General features: G+C 39.3%; 2 protein-coding genes across 3 annotated transcripts in view; one reads left to right on the top strand and one right to left on the bottom strand.

The window, feature by feature from the left end:
- Nucleotides 1-685: 685 nt before the first annotated feature.
- On the top strand, nt 686-7,511 carry CRYBA1 (crystallin beta A1). The gene is made up of 6 exons (XM_005888203.3): nt 686-716; nt 2,309-2,373; nt 3,380-3,498; nt 4,841-4,982; nt 6,782-6,924; nt 7,364-7,511. Exons 1-6 carry the CDS (start codon nt 686-688, stop codon nt 7,509-7,511), a joined length of 648 nt encoding a protein of 215 aa, XP_005888265.1.
- A 757-nt stretch (nt 7,512-8,268) lies between these two features.
- Nucleotides 8,269-18,176, bottom strand: part of NUFIP2 (nuclear FMR1 interacting protein 2) — a 28,037-nt gene continuing 18,129 nt past the window's right edge. The window contains exons 4-5 of one of the 2 annotated variants that reach the window (XR_011468038.1): nt 9,409-16,765; nt 8,269-9,036 (exon numbers count right to left, since the gene is read on the bottom strand). Coding sequence is in view for 1 of the 2 variants with exons in the window: in XM_070390329.1 (XP_070246430.1) it covers nt 16,713-16,765 (53 nt within the window). In the remaining variant the exon portion in view is untranslated. Of the gene's footprint in view, nt 16,766-18,176 lie in introns of both variants that reach the window. The other variant, XM_070390329.1, reaches the window with a different exon arrangement.

Below are 18,176 nucleotides of genomic sequence, written 5' to 3'. Positions count from 1 at the left end.
AATAAATATTAATATAGCACAGCTATAGGGAACTTCATGTCTACTAGGTGACTACATAATTGAATTCAACTCTTACATAGTTATATCGGGTTGGGCAAAAGCTTCATCTGGGTTTTTCTGTACCATCTTATGGAAAAACTCAAAATTTTTTTTCAACCCAATACATATAAATATGACATAATAAAGATTTCTGAGCACACAGTGAGCTATTTTCTTTTTTTTTTTTTTGTGAACCACTTGTTAAAAAATAGAGTTCAGAATCATCATAATCCTTAATTTTTAAACATCGACAACAAATGTATACCCCGTATGGGAAGGGAGGTGCATTTTGATGTGTTGATATGACACGAGGTCTTAGGAAGGTCCTGGGGTGGCGAGAGGAACCTGGAGAAGAGCGGAGGACAAGAACTCATGCAGACCTGTCCTCACATCCCATCTGCTCTGAGAGCAAGTCCACAGCAGCAGGGCCCGCACTGACAGCCTGGCCCATAGCAGCGGGGCCTCCCTGGATTTCTGTATCCCAGGTTTAAACAAAGCCCTGGGGGATGCCCGCCCAGCAGGCTGAGCCACCAAAGCTCCGGGATCAGGGGGAACAAAAGCCAAGGGAAAGCAGAGTGCTGACAGGGCCAGAGGCCGCTGGCCGCAGGGCTATAAAAAGCGGGAGCCACCGAGGAAGCGGCACCAGATGGAGACCCAGACTGTGCAGCAGGAGCTGGGTGAGTAAGGCCCCAAGGGGTGCTCTGGCCTTTCCTTTCCTCCCCCTGCCCAGGACTGGGGCCCCATCTTCCTGCCTTGTGGTCAGAGCCTCTCAGGATGGCTGGAGAAGATTGGGGAACTCTGGGGGGAAGCAGACTTCTCTTGCCACCCCAAAGGAGTCACTTACATGACCATAACCACTGCCCTAGCCACCATGGCCGGGAGGGGACTTGGGAGCCCCAGAAATGACAGGCTTCTAAGGCACAGAGGGAAATTAGGGAGGGGGCAGAGGTAGAAAATGCTTGTTCAGAGCTTCAGAATGGAAAGATACATCACAGAGTTTACATGCATTCGTCTCTGGGCCAATACCAGTCAGAGGGAAAAGCCATGAATGGCTGTTTTGAATTAAGAAAATTGATGCATATGTGTCTGCCTTTCTTCCCTCTCTCCTTGTCCCCTCCTCACTGTCCTTCCTTCCTTTACTCTTCCTATCATCTTTTCTGTCTACCTTGCCTCTATGAGCCTCAATATCCTCATCTGTAAAATGGGGATAATGACAGGGCTTACTCATAGGTTCATTGTGAAGATTAAATGTATTCAGGCAGGTAACACATAAAGAATAAGACCTGGCACAGAGTGAGCCATGGTTGTGTGTGTGTTAGTTGTTCAGTCGTGTCCAACTCTTTGGGACCCCAAGGACTATAGTCCACTGGGCTCCTCTGGCCATGGAATTTTCCAGGCAAGAATACTGGAGTGGTAACCATTCCCTTCTCCAGGGGATCTTCCCGACCCAGAGATCAAACCCAAGTCTCCTGCATGGCACATGGATTCTTTACCATCTGAGCCACCAGGGAAACCCTGAGCCATGGTTAAGTGTTAGCTATTATTATCATCCTCTTTTCTTCCTCACTTTCCTTCAATAAGTCTTTCGATGCCACCTGTCCCACTCCTCCAACCCTCACCATCCCAACATGGGTTCAGTGTGGTCCTCCATCAATCACTCTGGAGACCCAGTCCCTGCTCCTGAGATGTTCACCCAGGACATATTTAATAGGAACACGGATCAGTGCTGTGATGAGTGATGGGAAGGAGGAAAGAAAGCAAGTTGCCATAGGCTGGGGAAAGCAGCAAAGTCTCGGGAAGCAAGATCGAGGCTGGGTAGGTCTAGAAGACAGAGAGGCAGGGAGGGGATGGGAGCATGGCCGTGGACAGCTGGCCAGTTTGAGGGCTAGGCAGAGCCAGATAAGAGTGAGACCACGCCTTGGTGATATGAGGGGTCTGGACCAGGTGGCTGCCAAAGGGTTTATATTGGGGTATGTGAGAATGAGGCAAGGCTATAGTGGGTGCCTGGGGGCAGGCAAGTGAGTGAGAGCCATGTTTATTAAGTGGTCCTGGTATCTGTGCAGTGCTTTATCTGCATCATTGCTTCTCATCCTTATAATACCTCTGCACATTGAAGTTTTACTGATGCAAAACGACTGAGGCTCAGCTAGTGAGAGGCAGAGTCTGCACCAAAGTCTGTTTATTGGACTTCAAGCCTCTTTTACTTTCACCCGTGCCCCTCATCCCTCACCCCAGAGGCCATGACACTGGTGTGTGTTCTGTCTTCCAGAATCCCTTCCAACCACCAAGATGGCTCAAACTAACCCCATGCCGGGGTCTGTGGGGCCATGGAAGGTAAGCCCGTCTCCATCACGTGGAAAAATTGAGGAATCCATCAGGGCAGGGGGTGTGATACAACCTCAGAGTAGGACCCAGAGCTATGCTTTTCCATGGGACAGTGACCAGCCAGTAAAACATCAGTTTGTAAAGGAAGGGTCCAGCCAAAGTCTAGATGCTGTCTCAGGAAGGCTCTCTCAGGATGCTCCCATTTGGACAGAAGGATGATCCTGGAAACCCTTGTTGGGTGGGAGATGTTATCTAGTTTTCTAGGTCAACTCTCCTCCTGCTAAAGTTATCTTAAAATAGAGCAGCCCAAGTGGATTATGATGTGGAGAAACTGAGGGCCCAGAAATGAGGAGAGACTTGCCATCGGATCCCAAATCAATGATTGGATCATGGTCTCCTTCTGACCCCAACTTGAGGCTGACTGTAACCACTGCTTGAAGTGGCTGATCCTCAGCCACTGTTTCCCTCAGTACCCTTAACCTCCTCAGTGGATCAACTCTAAGTCTGGTTCACAGTTTTGGGAGCTGTCCTCTAGCCAGGTTCAAGAGTCAATTTCTAGTTCAGGGTATGATAGGGGTTTATCACAACTCTCGCTTTACACATTAGGTTTCTATAGCAGGTATGGCTGAATAAGCTAAAAGTTAATTCAGAGGGAGCCCTTGGAGCTTCCAGAATCCTGGCTTTTGGGCCACACTTATGCAGAAAGCATGTTGGAATGAGTCCACAAATCCTTGGTTATGTCCACAGGGCCAGCTATCATGCCCAGTAGACGATTACTATTAGAAACCTGGCCCCACACCTCATCCCTATGGGCCTGTGAACACTTCCAACCAGTGATATTACTTCAAACCCCTTCTTACCCTGTCTACACTGGAAGAGACCTCATCAGGCCTCCTGGGCTACAGCTAGTGATGAAAAACACTGGGTCAGACATGGGTTAAGATGTTGGCCTGGGCCTCTGTTCTTCCTGATGGACCACATTCTAGCTCTATTCTCCCATTTAATCCCATTTCAGATTACCATCTATGACCAGGAGAACTTCCAGGGCAAGAGAATGGAATTCACCAGCTCCTGCCCAAATGTCTCTGAGCGCAATTTTGACAACGTCCGGTCTCTCAAGGTGGAATGTGGCGCGTGAGTATCAACCTCAGCAGAATCTCAGGCCTCCTATTTCTGATCCCTTCATACATGGAACCATAAAGATGGAGATCAGAGAAGAAAGATCTTCCCCCAGACTCTAATCATTTCTGGGAGAGAAGCATCCATACCTAAGTAATCTCAAAAAAAATTTTACATGTGCAATTCAGTAACTCAAAGCTAGAAGGAACATGAGATTCTTCATGGCTTGGAATTGGATCTGGGGGAGATTAAAGAAATACACATCATGGAGTGAGGGAGTGAACATTACCAGTTCTGTGCTTCTGGAGCCCGTAGGCTTCTGCCTGGGGTTCTCTCAAAACAAGCCACAGGCCCCTTGAGTTTTTCTTGCCTACATAAAACAGAGACGAAACTATCAAGCTACAGCCTCTTCACAGCTAACTCCCTTTCTACATGTCCCAGAGCAGACACTGTGAGCTAATTTCTCTATATACAAAGGAACTCAACTCCAGAGAGTCATATTAGTTTCTAGCTAGTCTTTCAGGAGTTTCTTGGTGATGATTAGTTTCCTTGGCAAGGAAGACCCTCTCTTGCTTTGTTTTCCTGCTCTTGGCAGGTTAGTTGAGTCCTTGATCATCTGAAAACATTTCACTGCGCCTGAAAACACAAAGGCTAGGTCTAGGCAGAACTGGCTGTGTATGTAGATAGGCTTCTACAAGTTGCTCACCCCCAACTTAGAGCTCTTCAACCCTCAAAGTGAAATACTTTAAGGTGTCATCAGTAACTAAGACCTGGTTGAAAAAGGTCAATTTGAGCTGTTTTAATAAATAAGGCAAAATAAATCAATCAGGCATATAGAGGTCTGCAGGAGAAAGAACCCATGAAGTGATAAGGAAACAAGAGATTTAAGTCATCCATATGCTGCTTATTCATCTCTTTGCTTCCTTAGAAAGAAGCCAATAGGTTTGGCTGGAGCCAATGCCATAGTCTGGGGTCACAAAGAGACGGACACGACCGAGTGACTGAACTGAACTGAATGCCCTAGTCACTAGATCTTGAACCTGGAGCTCTAAGTAGAGAATATAGCACCTTGAGGAGAAAGGAAATATAATTTCAGAATGACATTGCCAGTACTCATTACTCAAGCCAGTGAAGTAGACCTCTTCAGTAGACAATCCCAAAACAAATATATTTACAAACCCACACAGTGCAGCTGCCAGCTCATTCCCCACCTCTTGTGATAAATGTATGACTTTGTATGGCTCTGTCGGAACTGGCTATTTCACCCACTGTTACCATCTAAAACAAAGATGCTTTCTCCCTGCGGCCATGTAAGCTCTGGACACCATGAACAAACACCATTACTTGTCTTTGGCAGCTGGGTTGGTTATGAGCATACCAGCTTCTGTGGGCAACAGTTTGTCCTGGAGAGAGGAGAGTACCCTCGCTGGGATGCCTGGAGCGGGAGTAATGCCTATCACATTGAGCGCCTCATGTCCTTCCGCCCCATCTGTTCAGCTGTGAGTCCTTGAGATTTTCATTTCTGTGCGTGTGGGGGATGGATAAGAGAGGGTGCATATGGACTGACTTATTTCCCATCAGTTGGTCATGCTGAAATGTGGTAGGAAGAAGATAAAAGTATAAAGAGAAAAACACAAGTCTGCCATTTTATTTTTTTCTCTCCTAGATATTTTCATTAAGCCAAAAGGGTGGGCCTTCCTGGGCTTCCCTGGGGGCTCAGTCAGTAAAGAATTCGCCTGTCAATGCAGGCCCTGTGTTGGGAAGATCCTCTGGAGAAGGAAATGGCAGCCCATTCCAGGGTTCCTGCCTGGGAAAATCCCATGGACAGAGGAGCCTGGTGGGCTACAGTCCATGGAGTCACAAAGAGCTGGATACAACTTAGCGACTAAACAACCAAGGGCCTTCTTAGAGGTGGCAGGAAGCAGATATTCAGATCTTCAAAAGTGCAGTAGGATAATTAGAGCACTTGGCATGTAGTAAATCCTTGAACAGTTAAATTTCAATCTATATACTATTTTACCTAGAAACAGGGAAAAGGTGAAGTAACCCTTTAGTATGCGGGATGACTGAAGAAATAGGCAAGACTTCCAGTACCTCTTATCTTTGATTCGTAACTTTGTTTCTAACACTAAAGTGAAGTCGCTCAGTCGTGTCTGACTCTTTGCCACCCCATGGACTGTAGTCTACCAGGCTGCTCCATCCATGGGATTTTCCAGGCAAGAATACTGGAGTGGGTTGCCATTTCTTTCTCCAGATGTTCCCAACCCAGGGATTGAACCCGGGTCTCCCGCATTGTAGGCAGACGCTTTACGGTCTGAGCCACCAGGGAAGTCATACACTAAGCATTACTCAATTATGCATCAGAATGGGACGCTTCTCCTCTGTGGAGAACTCAAGCACAAGCAGGGTGTTCTTCAGGGGTGTGCTGAAAAATGATCCCTATATTGGGAATAAGGCTGGGCTGAAACCTTTTCAAATACTCATCTGTATCATGTGATTTTTCTCATGATTTTAGTTAACGATCTCATCTTAAAGTCCTACCAAAATCCAAGCAGTGGAGATGCTAAACAGCTCTAGAACTAAAAAGTATTTCCCTATCTGGACGTGTTTTCATTTTAACTCCCAATTTCCGCCCCCCTCAAATGTATACTTTACACATAGTAAAATACACAAATTCTAACTGTATATTCTTATATGAGTTTTGAAAAATATCCATACCCACCTAATACCCTGATCAGATATACAATTCCATTGCCTCATAAAATTACCTGGTGTCCCTCTCCAACTGCTCCTTTCCACTATCACTAGGGCTAATTTTGCCTGTTTCTGAACTTCATAAAGGTCAGTCTCTGCCTTCTCAATGCTGTGTGTAGTCCTCATGTCCCCTACCAGACACGTTTTTTCCAATGCTGTGTGCGTGCACCCACCCCACCCCCAACACACACACAGACTTACATTTCCTCTCAACTTGTAGAACCTTTTCCACATTAGTATTAATCCTTGGTCGGCTGTCTCAACTATTTTTTTCCTGCTGTCATATTCTCTTTCACTGGTCTCTTGTGGTTCCAAACGATACCAGTTATTTGTACTTTTTTTTTTTGTACATTTTTAATGTCATAGTATTAAACTGGATTATACAGGATTACGGGTAGTTTTTAAAATCTCTGTATTGCATGAAGTATTTTTACATGCACTTTCTTCTATAAACCAGGGGCATTTTGAGTTTGACAAATGTGGTAAAGAATTATGACAAGCCTCAACACTGGTGCTAAACTGAAAAAAAACTTCTGTATTACAGAATCATAAGGAGTCTAAGATTACAATTTTTGAGAAAGAAAATTTCATTGGACGCCAATGGGAAATCTGTGATGACTACCCCTCCTTGCAAGCCATGGGTTGGCCCAACAACGAAGTTGGCTCCATGAAGATACAATGTGGAGCGTAAGTGCAAAAAACAGGGTTGGAGCACATTTCAAACTCTTGCAGTTGTAAACCTTATGAATATTAATGTATCAATGGTCGTGTATTATCTGAATTCACACATTGATGTCCCATTGGTATGACCGTCACATTCTAGCTATTAGAACTCTGAATCTCAAGTTTTTGGTACCACTATCATTAACCTCAGTTTTTTCTCCCCCAAACATTCCACTACCGAAGGACTTACGTTGACTACTCTCATACCTCTTTTCCACAACTTTCAGCTGGTTGTAGGCACCTGTTCATACATGCTGCCTGATAATATTTAGGATTGCTATTAATTTTTAAGCCTAAAAGCATTCCATACTATTGTGTTAGGGAAACCAGAGGCTTAGGTTTGGGGGATGTTTACCAGGTCTCTAACTAGTTTTAATAACTTGATATCCTCTGGGTTTTCCAGCTGGGTTTGCTACCAGTATCCTGGGTACCGTGGCTATCAGTATATCTTGGAATGTGACCATCATGGAGGAGACTACAAACACTGGAGAGAGTGGGGTTCTCATGCCCAGACTTCCCAGATTCAATCCATTCGCCGTATCCAACAGTAGTGGATTAAAAGCTCCAAGTAAGAATTCCTCAAGCATGAGACCTTCCTAAACAATCTAGAATAAAATATATGTTCTGCTGATATTGCTTCCAAATGTTAGCTGCTGAAATCCACAATAAATGTCATTAAAAAAAAAACCCCAACAACTTTGTAGACTGAATGCTTTATAGAAATCACATTTACATGGCTAAGAATCTTTAAAGACAAGCTTCCATAAAACCCCAAGTTCCCTTTGGTGTCCTTGCAAGTAAGTCATTACCACACCAAGGACGATGATCCTCTATTTCAAAAAACATTACAGCATATAACCCAAATCTATCAGTCTATATAGTGACAGACACACTTTTGGTAATTGTTTTTGCATCTTTTCTCTTTTTCTCCTTACTCCCATTCTAACACTGATGTTAGCACTGCTATTTTTTCACCTGTGACAGATCACTGCTAAACAAACTTAGGAAGCTTCTCAAATTGTCACACTGTTTAGCTCAATTTCGGCTTATTTCAACTGTAAGAACATAAGGCTCAGTGTCATGACAAAACACAGCATAGCTGTTCTCATAGAGGTGATTTTTCCATACATATGCAAATTCTAAGCACCTTAATAACCTGATTAGGAACTTATGACTATGCTATATTTAAGCCTTAAATTATTTGTACATTTGACCCATTTAAAAAATATTACCAATGTCACAATCTTACCTTAGTGCTCAGTACATTTTTTTGAATTAAAGCACACAAAAGATGATAACACAAACACCTTGGAAACTTTAAAATTTTTTATTCAACAATGTACACTTATTGTCTCTTAATTTGATCTACAAATTTCTCAAGTTTTTTTTTTTTCTGATAAAATAAGTCAATCTGGGTATGGATGTAGAGTGCTTGTAATTTATATTTTTGAAACACTGAACATGAAGTAAGACATCAATAAAGGAAGATCATCACGTAACTGACACTTCCTCAGAATCCATGACATCAAAAACAGCTATGGCAAATACCTAAGCATTTAGCAAAAGAGGAAATCTCTGGCCACTGCTCTTATATCTAGAAAAGGCCTATCTTTTTGACTGGGCAAAACAAACACTGAAAGGACATTTTTTAAATTGGGAGACAGAAGGGAAAAATCCTCTCACATAATTATAGCCCACTAATTGTCCCTTCCCCCAGATTAAGAGGTAACAGCTCCTAAGTGCTAACGCACACAAGACACAGAAATTACTTCGCTCCTCCAATACATTCCAAGACTGAACATGTGAACTCCTGACAGATGCTGAGGAGTAGCCATAACCATCAAAGATGATGCTATACTCCTGCATTCATGCCTTTTAAGGCCATGCATTATGGGCCACCTTTTGCATTCTGACTAGTAGACTTCATTTTTAACTGTCACTTCCAGGGAAGACACAGAAGGGCGGGCTTGCTGTGTTTTCAGTCAACAACATACATTAAGAGCACACTTGATGATAGAGAAGGTAATCCTCTTCTATACATAGGAAAAACATAAAACGGAAATATTTCTTTTATATCTAGGAGCAAGGGGAAAATATCATTAGTATTATCTCTACTTAAACATATTAGCCTCTTCTACGAAGGTCCGGAAGAAAATACAAAACAATCTTTTAAAAGATGATTTGACAAAACCTGGCCAGTACATCTACACAATCCTTTAAGTACACAACATGTGAAGTAAAGCTATTTAGTACATGCAGACTGCAGCAATGAAATCAAATCAGCTCAATTTCTAAACTTGTTCTAATCAGCTTGGGCAGTTTTAAAGAGATACACATTATCTTTAACTTGTGCTTTGATCTTTAAACAACTGAATGATTCTAAATCTCAAGTCAATCATTCAGTAAACCAAAATTTATGCTAAAGCAAAGGTAAAAAGCTCATCCTACCTTTAAACCAGGTTTAAGACATAAAATTGTCACAAAACTCCATGTGGTAAAGGTCCTTCCTTCATTTCAGTTTCAACCACTTTTCATTTCTATTTGATCAAATAAACCAAAATTTCATTGGAGTATTCAACAGTTTGTAAAGCTGATAAAACTGCCCTGTTTCAAAAAAAAAAAAAAAAAAAAAAGCCCTTTAGCAGACACGAGTCAAGCTCTCATTTTAAAACTATGTTATTAAAATAGGTGCCAATTTTTCTCTCTTCTAGTTCCAATGATGAACTAGCCCAGAACTCTAACTTTGAGCCATGTTTCTACAGATGGTAAAGCTAAGAGCAGCAAAGTAATAAGGATAGGTCACTTTTGGTAATGACACACAAATTAAACTTTCAAAACATGTGCATAGCTTTATTCATCTACTTAGGTCTAACCTTTTCATGGAGCTTCAGCAAAATTTGAGTGTGCAAAATGCATTTCTAAAACGTAATGCAAGCAAAGCTTTTCACATTTACACTGGCAGAAAATACAGAGAAACTAACAAGCCACAGTAGGGAGAGTTCAGATCTTTTCTTTTTTTTAATGACAAGAATTGCACAGTTCATTATTTTGAGACAATTGTTGCAGACATAAATATTTAAAATTTTCTAAGCAAGGTGCTTTAACAATAAAAAATTTTTAAGTTGGGAAGAGCCAATAACTTGGATCATAGCTCACAAAGAATTCCAAATTAAAGTGGACTCATCTCCCTAGATTTTGCAAACAATGCTTTTTATAACACTTTATAACACTAAAGGAAACAGCAAGCTGAAACTTTTTTCAAAGCACACAAGTGGTGTCATCACATTACTTGAAGAAGGTGCTGAGAGGGGAGGGAAGGGAAGAATCTTTTTACTATTTCCCACTACAGAACAGCCACTAACAGACTAAGAACAAAACGAAAAAAGAAAAAGAAACAACCAAAACAGTAACTTAAATCACCAGTTTATAAAACAGTTCCAGTTTGTGACAAGATCTATAACTTGAAACAGAGAGCACCAGTTGGGCAATAGAATGAACATCTCATACTGCATAAAAATTAGTGAGGTGGTTAAGAACCATCAACTATCTCAGGCATTGTAACATGGCCTTTCCAATTTTATTGTTTTTTTAAAATATACATGCAAGGCACATTGATATAAAAATAGATCTCTGGCCAACAAATATATTAAATAAGCAAATTAAAATTTTGGCTTTGCAATATTGGCAACATCAAAATATAATCAGATAGCTTTGGACCACGTATCTTTCTCATATTCCTCCACCCCATTTGGTGTTTTTCCTCCATCATAATTGGGTTCAATCTCCTTCAAGTATGTGCTTGAGAAATGACTTTTCCTCATGTCAAGTAGCGTAAGTTTATCTTTGCTAAGTAAAAATACCTAGAGAAGCAGAATAGTTGGTTTTGATTGATTTGACTAAACTAAATCAGATTGGCTTGGGGCAATGTTACTTCTCCTTTGTATACAAACAAACTCCCCAGTATATATAGTAGACAATTGATTTCTTTCTAAAATATCAGCAACAAACCAGTACTACTATTTCCTTTAAGCCATTCTTCCCAACCTCTCTTTTTGAGGCAGAGGGAATAACAGAAGCAAAACTAAAAGATTTTCAGTAGTAGAAGACATTTTAAGGCCAAAATGTGTAATACTAACAGAATTTGTATTTTCCTAAGTTAATATCCTTCACAGGGCAATACCATAAAAAACTTTTTGTACGGATCTCCCAAAGGGAATTTTAAAATCCAATCACTTTTGCTAGTGGCTGTGCTACAGGAAAGGTAATCAAAGCAACCTATAAAGGTATGGTATATAGTCACATAAAAAGTGCATCACATTCTTGATTTTTCAGTTTCTCATAGCAGCAGCAGGATTATTCCAAGACAGAAAATAGTTGTATTTTCATCCTAAAATGCAACAATACCTAATGAAATGTATTCAGTATCATGAAAGGATTTTCCTCCATGGAGGATAAATGAAACAGATTAAAGAGACAAACAGGGGCAAACTAAAGGCATTCATTCATATTTACATATTAAAACCACTTTTGTTAACACCAAATCTTTACACCTAGCAAAAGTAATATTTAAGGATAAAGCAGACATTACTAAAGCAGTATCCATTTTTGGAGCCTAGTTTAGCACCTGAGGAGAGGACATATGGAAAGCTATAATCTACCTCAAGTTGGTTTGTTGGTCTTTAGAATAAAATTTCAATGTGCAATCAAAGTGAAACTGGATTGGAAAATAAATGTTTGCAGCTATTTTAATAAGGCTGTAGAAAAGGGATACTGCGGTATTATAAAATGGCTTTAGAACTCTGGACATAAAACTTGATAGGGAAGTCCGAATCAGCAATCCCATTTGTGAGGGACGGCTGTTTCATACATTTCTAGCCCGGAATTGCTATTTGACTCTCCCAGTAATGCAAAAGCAACATACCATTCATACTTCACTGGGTGTTTTTGTTGTGCAGACAATTTAAAACTTCTATTTGTAAGCTCCTTCTTGAGTAGCAGAATGGTGTGGAATTTAATTAAAACCCAGTTAACTTTGAGTGATGTGAATTTTGCTTTTGAATGAAGCCAATGACTGACTCATCCTTCTTTAAACCAACCCATGGTGGTCCTTGTTCTCACACATCTGAACAGATTGATGTATATTTTTTAAAAAAACATTTTAAGATAATTAGAAGCAGAAGCCCAACTTTCTCACTATAAAAGAATCCTGGTGCTCTGTCAATTAGTTAATGAAAGTAACATCTTTATTAAGAACTAATAACCTAATGCGTCTCTGCAAACACAAAGCAGCTTTTCTCCTAGTCTTATCCTCTGGCCCCTCCCCTTAAACAAGTTAACACTTTGGGTGGGGGGGAAGATGAGCAAATCCTACCCTTTCTTTTAAAAATTCAACAGTAAAATTATGGGTAGGACTACTGAAAGACACTGCCTGATCAGAATCTACAACTGGTGCAGCATTAACGAACCTGATCATAACATGTATTTGTTCCACTATAGTCTGTTGTACACAGTTAGCACAGGTATACAAGAGGGATCATGTGTTATTTGAGAATATGGCCCAGCGATAGAACTATACTCATAATCCTTGGAAACTGTGGACTTTTAATCTATTTCTAGAACTTGAGGAAGAAAGTCTTGAAACGATGACTTCCTCCTTAGAGGAGTTTAAAATCAAACAATGTTCTCTTCCCAATTTCCTTGACTGTGGCCATTTGGTACATCACAAATTTCACACTAAATGGCTTTTTTGTATTTTAAAAAGTTTACAGCATAAAATAAACCATTAGATGCCTTCAGTTGGGTTAGCAACAAGCCTAACAACCAAGCACGAAACTACTGCTGCTATGTAATGTTTTGTGAAGAAACACATTTTGTCTTGTGGACAACACTCATAATTGAGGTTTGCCGTATTTCCCCTAGAAACTGTTATTTGAAAAAACAATGCAGCACTTTTTTTTCCTTTATAAAGTTTTTGCCAAGATTCTGTGATTAGGAAAGCAGATGATTAAGGAAAACAGCAAAATTCTAAAACTCTCCAGCCATTTATTTCAAGAAAAAACAAACTGGCATTAACAAATTCCTAGTTATTGTCTATCCCCTCCTAGAAAGTAGAGGAGGAAGTGCTAACTATAGATGCTGTAAATACACTGTATGTGAAAGCTCATTACTAAAGTCAGAGTAAAGGCTATGGAATTAACTTCAGTTCATTAAAGTGGGGTGAACGAAGAGAAAGATAAATACACCCTGTCTTTTGAGGGGAAGGGGAATTATTCAAGACATCTACGAGAGTGGTATGTGACGCAGACACCTACAATCAAGGCAGATTTAAAAAGAAATCTTCACCCATAATTAGTATCTTCATAGCTATTAAAAAAATAGGTCATGATTTCATTCTTAGTGCCATTTTTCAAATACTACCCTTTTAAGGATTAAAACCACCTGACTTTATTCTGTGTAATGAAAACAAATGGCACAAAATAAATACAAGTTCATTCTCTGAATACTAATATAATGTCTTACACACATTCACTTACTAATTTTTAATATTTCCTTCTCTCACACACACACAAGCACTCAACAAACACACAGACACACACCTTTTCAGTCTTTATAATGGAGGGATGTTAAAAATCCCCTCTAGACTGTATTTGGTTTATGCTACAGTACTAATACTCTGAGTTGAAGAAAAATTCTTTATACCGAACAATAACACATCAACGTTATTTAAATGTGCTAAATTAATCACAGCTGAAGTTTAGAAGCTTACATAAAATAATCAGGAAACAGATCAACTCTTTAAGATTTTTTTTTTAATAAGTGCTCTGTAAGGAATTGTGTGAGGACCTAAGAAGAAAGATTGCGACAAGTAGAGTTAAGTGTTACCAAACAGCACAAAGGAGATATGTCCCAAAGTCCTGCTTGTACCTAGGCAAGTAAGTCCATTAACCCAATGCCCCCAAAATACTGACAGTTAATATGATGGGGCACTAGGGTTCCAGAAGGTAAAGAGACATCCCTAACTCTATACCTCTAACCATATAGTGAAGGAAATTTCAGTGGGGGAAATCAAAGTGAAATGTTGCGTTGTTTCATTTAGAAGGGAGACTCAAAAACCTTTGGACAAACAGACAAGGGAGACATTCTCTTTTTGGCTTCTCTAAACAGAGAGGCCTGAGGGATACGGAAGGGAAGTAGGAAAGCAACAACAGCTTGTCAAAGATATTTTGAAGATAAACATTGCTTCTAAATTAAAAATTCAGATGAGGGCTGTTTTTCTAATTCCTTTCAAAATATATATTCGTTCAACCTCTGTATATCACAAACCCAGAAAGTTTCTTGTGAGTTGTGAGACAGAAGAGCTTTCAAATACCAGGCAAGCAAAATGGATGTTTTAAAAAAAGGGGTGGGGGGCGGCGGGGAATGAGGACGAGAAGAGAGGGAGAGAATCTGGCCCTAAGGCGACAAGTGGTTACACAAGGCAATTGAACACACAGCAGAACTTTAAAACCTGTAAAACAAACTGGAGCCTTTTTTTTTTTTTCTTTAATCAACCTTGTATTTTTTTTTTTTTTTAACCTTTTGAAAATTTTTATTAAAAAAAAAAAAAAAAAACACAAAACACAGACTTCTTTCACTTCAGTTATGTGGTATGATGCATTTTCCAGTTTGTTCAATGCTTTAAAGCTCAAGGATGCCTCTGCTTTCAATTGTACATGGGCCTGAAGCATCCTAGCTTTTGGCAAGCAGGCAGGAGACTCAACAAAAATCAAAATAGAACAAGGCAGACTAAATGCAGGGCACATCTGTAAACATATTATACATTTGAAAATTACAATATCCGTAAAAGTGATACAGTTTACAGGTGAAATGAAACTATCTGGAACTGGCCTACCACAAGTTTCTGAACCTGGACTGATACAATAAGTTATCTTATATATATATATATTATGTATAAAAGTTTTGTTTACATCAAGTGGAATTGGCAATCCATGCTTATACTTTTAAAATCTAAGCAGGGCAGAAATCCAGACTATAAAGATATTTTCTCTACTCTATGCTGAGTCCAACAGCTTCTTTCACAAACTACTTGTTAAAAGCCTCAAATAATCAAACAAAACATGAAAACTCATCCATACTACAGTCGCTCAAAACTGGACATTTCTTAAGCAAAAGGGCTGAGCAAAATGTAGCTACTTCCTCCCCAAATAACCCTGGGGATCCAGTCTACTTTTATTAGAAGACTACATCTCTCTGTATAAATACCCTGCTATTTTAACCTGTATTTGACATACATGGATATACTAATTTCTGTGTTTGTGTGTGTGTGAGACGCGATGCTATGTCAGGCCAGAGAACTTGTTTTTATGCCACTGACATCACCCAACCTTATATTGGACCCTTAGTTTCTGCACACACAAAAAAATTTATTTTAGCATGCTATATACAAGCTGCAGTGCAACAGGATGGTAATGTGATAAGACAGGGCTGATGCTCTTCTCTGCCCAAAAGAAAATTTCCAGAATTTCACATTATTTTCCTTAAAAAAAACCCATTTGCTCTAGTAATAAAATATATTTATTAAGATATAATTAGAAGCTAATAAGCTCAGAAGTATAGTTTGCATGAAAACACACCTTCTATAGGCAGGGTTTATTACCTCCTCACTGGCTAAAAACATGAAGTTTTAGTTTTCATGGACTTTTTTCTTCCCCTTTTAGATTTCTGAGAAATTAAAAAGAATTTACAGAAAGGTACAGAAGTTTCTCTTCAGATGTTTGATGAAAAACAAGAAAAATAGCACATTTAGTGTTAGTGACAGAGAGCAAGTCTGGAGCACCTACAGTTGAAAAGCAGAATACATTTTTGCTCCCACTTACACAGTTACGTTAGAACATGGGCACAGGAGGATTTTTCCAGATTAAATATCTAAAGCCAATTGTTTGTTCTGTAACTTTTGTTTAAATGACACTCATAAAGTTTTTACTTATTAAAGTCCAATAGGTAACCAAAGCCAAGTGAAACTATGTACCACCAACTACTTCAGAACTGTAGAACTTCAATGCCCTCCCCTATCCCCACCCCACAAAAAATAAAAGAAAACAAAGAAAATATTTCCCAACACCCCACAGAGGCTGCTTATTCCTGGCAAGACATGCAAATCATATTCACTAAAAAAAAAAAAAAGACCCCTGCAAACTTCAAGGCATTTTATCCAGCATTCTCGCAGGGTTCAAAGTATAACCAAAAGATCAAGGGAGGAGTGGGGGAAAATGTTGAATCATTCTGGGTTCCCCGTGATTAGTGTATCACTTTAGTCACAGAACAAGATACAGAGATCTTTTAAAGTGGATTTGCCTTTCCAGTGGGTCATTTGTTGCCCAAGGTGATGACAGCAGGAACTTTAGAACCACGCTTGTTAATAAGTCCATATTCATTAATCACTTGCATTCACACTTAAAAACAAAAACTAAAAACAAAACAAAACAAAACTATTCAGTACCGGAGATTAAATAACCATGTGTAGTCTCTTGAAATAAATTTGTTTCCTTAAGAAGTCTAATTACTTTCAGTTGCCTTTTTTTAAATAACTATATATATATAATGTATATATATATATATTTGTATATATTATCCTGTGATTCTACTTATGGTTCCTCTGCTGCGTTGAAGATCTAGGAGCATAAAAGCCTTGTGTCCCCCATGAACGGTGGCTCTAATGCTGCAGAAAGGTTACAAATAGGCAGTCTGGTCCTTCATTGATCTGGACTATCCATGGCTTCATTGTAAGTGATTATCCTTTTGGGATCTGGAGGGAAGGTTAAAACATAAACACATAAATAAAAACAAAGTCTGAAATTCCCATGTTCAAAAAATAAATCCCAATAACCATCATGTAAACTGCCCTCTTTTATGAAAACACAATTTAAAGACCATTTCCTCTTTGTATTAACACACATGTGACCCACTTTTCCTCAACCCATTTCAATGGATTCCCAGGAACAAGGTCCTCTTGCCAGTGAGGAAGACCATATATTAGAGGGTTGAGTTCAGTTAACCAGGACAATGTGCTTCTACTGACTATAAAAGCAGCACATTTGAAAAAAGCAGACAAAATTTAAGTCGTCAATAATCCAATACTTTAAATAAAAACTCAGATTTATTTTCTTTTGTTCCTGGCAAAATGAAGTCAAAATTTATTTTAAGCAGTGAGGATTATCTAGTAAAGAACTGTTCAAGTTAACACCTAACACCAAAAACTTCAGGTTAACAAGTCTGGCAGAACTATCACTTCAGTTTTAATTATGACTTATTTCTTCCTTCTAATTCCCCACAGTACCTCCAGACTTTATTCTCAGCAACAGCAAAAACCTGTGGATATCCTGGGCTCGAGTATAAAACAGTCAGAATGTGTTTGGCCAAACATTCCAGCGTTATTTTAAATTTCCATTATTTGTCTGTATGCCCCCCTCTTCTGGAGAGCAAAGATTGCATTGCATACCACATCTATCTATCCTAAGAACTTTTAATCATACACATGCTTTAGTAAAAAAATAGGAAACCAATAAAACTTGCTATCGAACAGAAAAGTATAAAGGCCTGAAAACAGTATCAAAAAACTCAAGCTCACCTCAGGCTAAGAATCAATCTAATTTTGTCCAGAAACAATATCCTTTCTAGAACTCCAAGGGACATCCACTAGCAACTTGCTATGAAGATAATATTCATTCTTAATAGTTAATAACCATTTTAAAGTGAAAAACAGGTAGGTTTACTTTTGCAGAGTATATTTTATAGACTACGTGTTTAAATAAAAAGGCACACAGAGAGCAACACAAAATAAGAACTTGTTAGTTATTTTCAGGCCACAGCTGTGTTAGACAAAAAATATCTGGACTAAGAATAAGAAAGAGCAATGTTGGAAAATCAGGGAAACTTACTTTGTAGTCTGGACACTTTAGTTTACACTCTAGTTTACATAGCTTACATAGTAACCTCTCTGTGCCTCAGTTTTCTAATTTGTAATAAGAAAATCGAATTTCTCATGTCTCTCAAGTTCTGAAAATCTAGGACTTTCACATCTGTCTGCGATTCACTTATTTTACCCAGCAAAGTATATGGCAAGTGGGATCCAATTTAGTTACAGAGCTCTGAAAGCCAAAACCTATCAATATTAACCTATCAGTTTCAGTGACTAACTCTCTAAACTAAAACTCACT

Source organism: Bos mutus, chromosome 19 (genome assembly GCF_027580195.1).
Source record: "Bos mutus isolate GX-2022 chromosome 19, NWIPB_WYAK_1.1, whole genome shotgun sequence".
NCBI classification, from domain to species: Eukaryota; Metazoa; Chordata; class Mammalia; order Artiodactyla; family Bovidae; genus Bos; species Bos mutus.
The sequence above is the reverse complement of the archived record's forward strand: the minus strand, read 5'-3'. Positions and strand labels throughout refer to the sequence as shown.

Bases quoted from the DNA above. Each gene is read 5' to 3' on its own strand.
- CRYBA1 (XM_005888203.3), top strand. From the start codon at position 686: ATGGAGACCCAGACTGTGCAGCAGGAGCTGG. The intron at 2,374-3,379 runs GTAAGCCCGTCT...ATCCCATTTCAG, and splicing joins GGTCTGTGGGGCCATGGAAG to ATTACCATCTATGACCAGGA. The intron at 4,983-6,781 runs GTGAGTCCTTGA...TCTGTATTACAG, and splicing joins TCCGCCCCATCTGTTCAGCT to AATCATAAGGAGTCTAAGAT.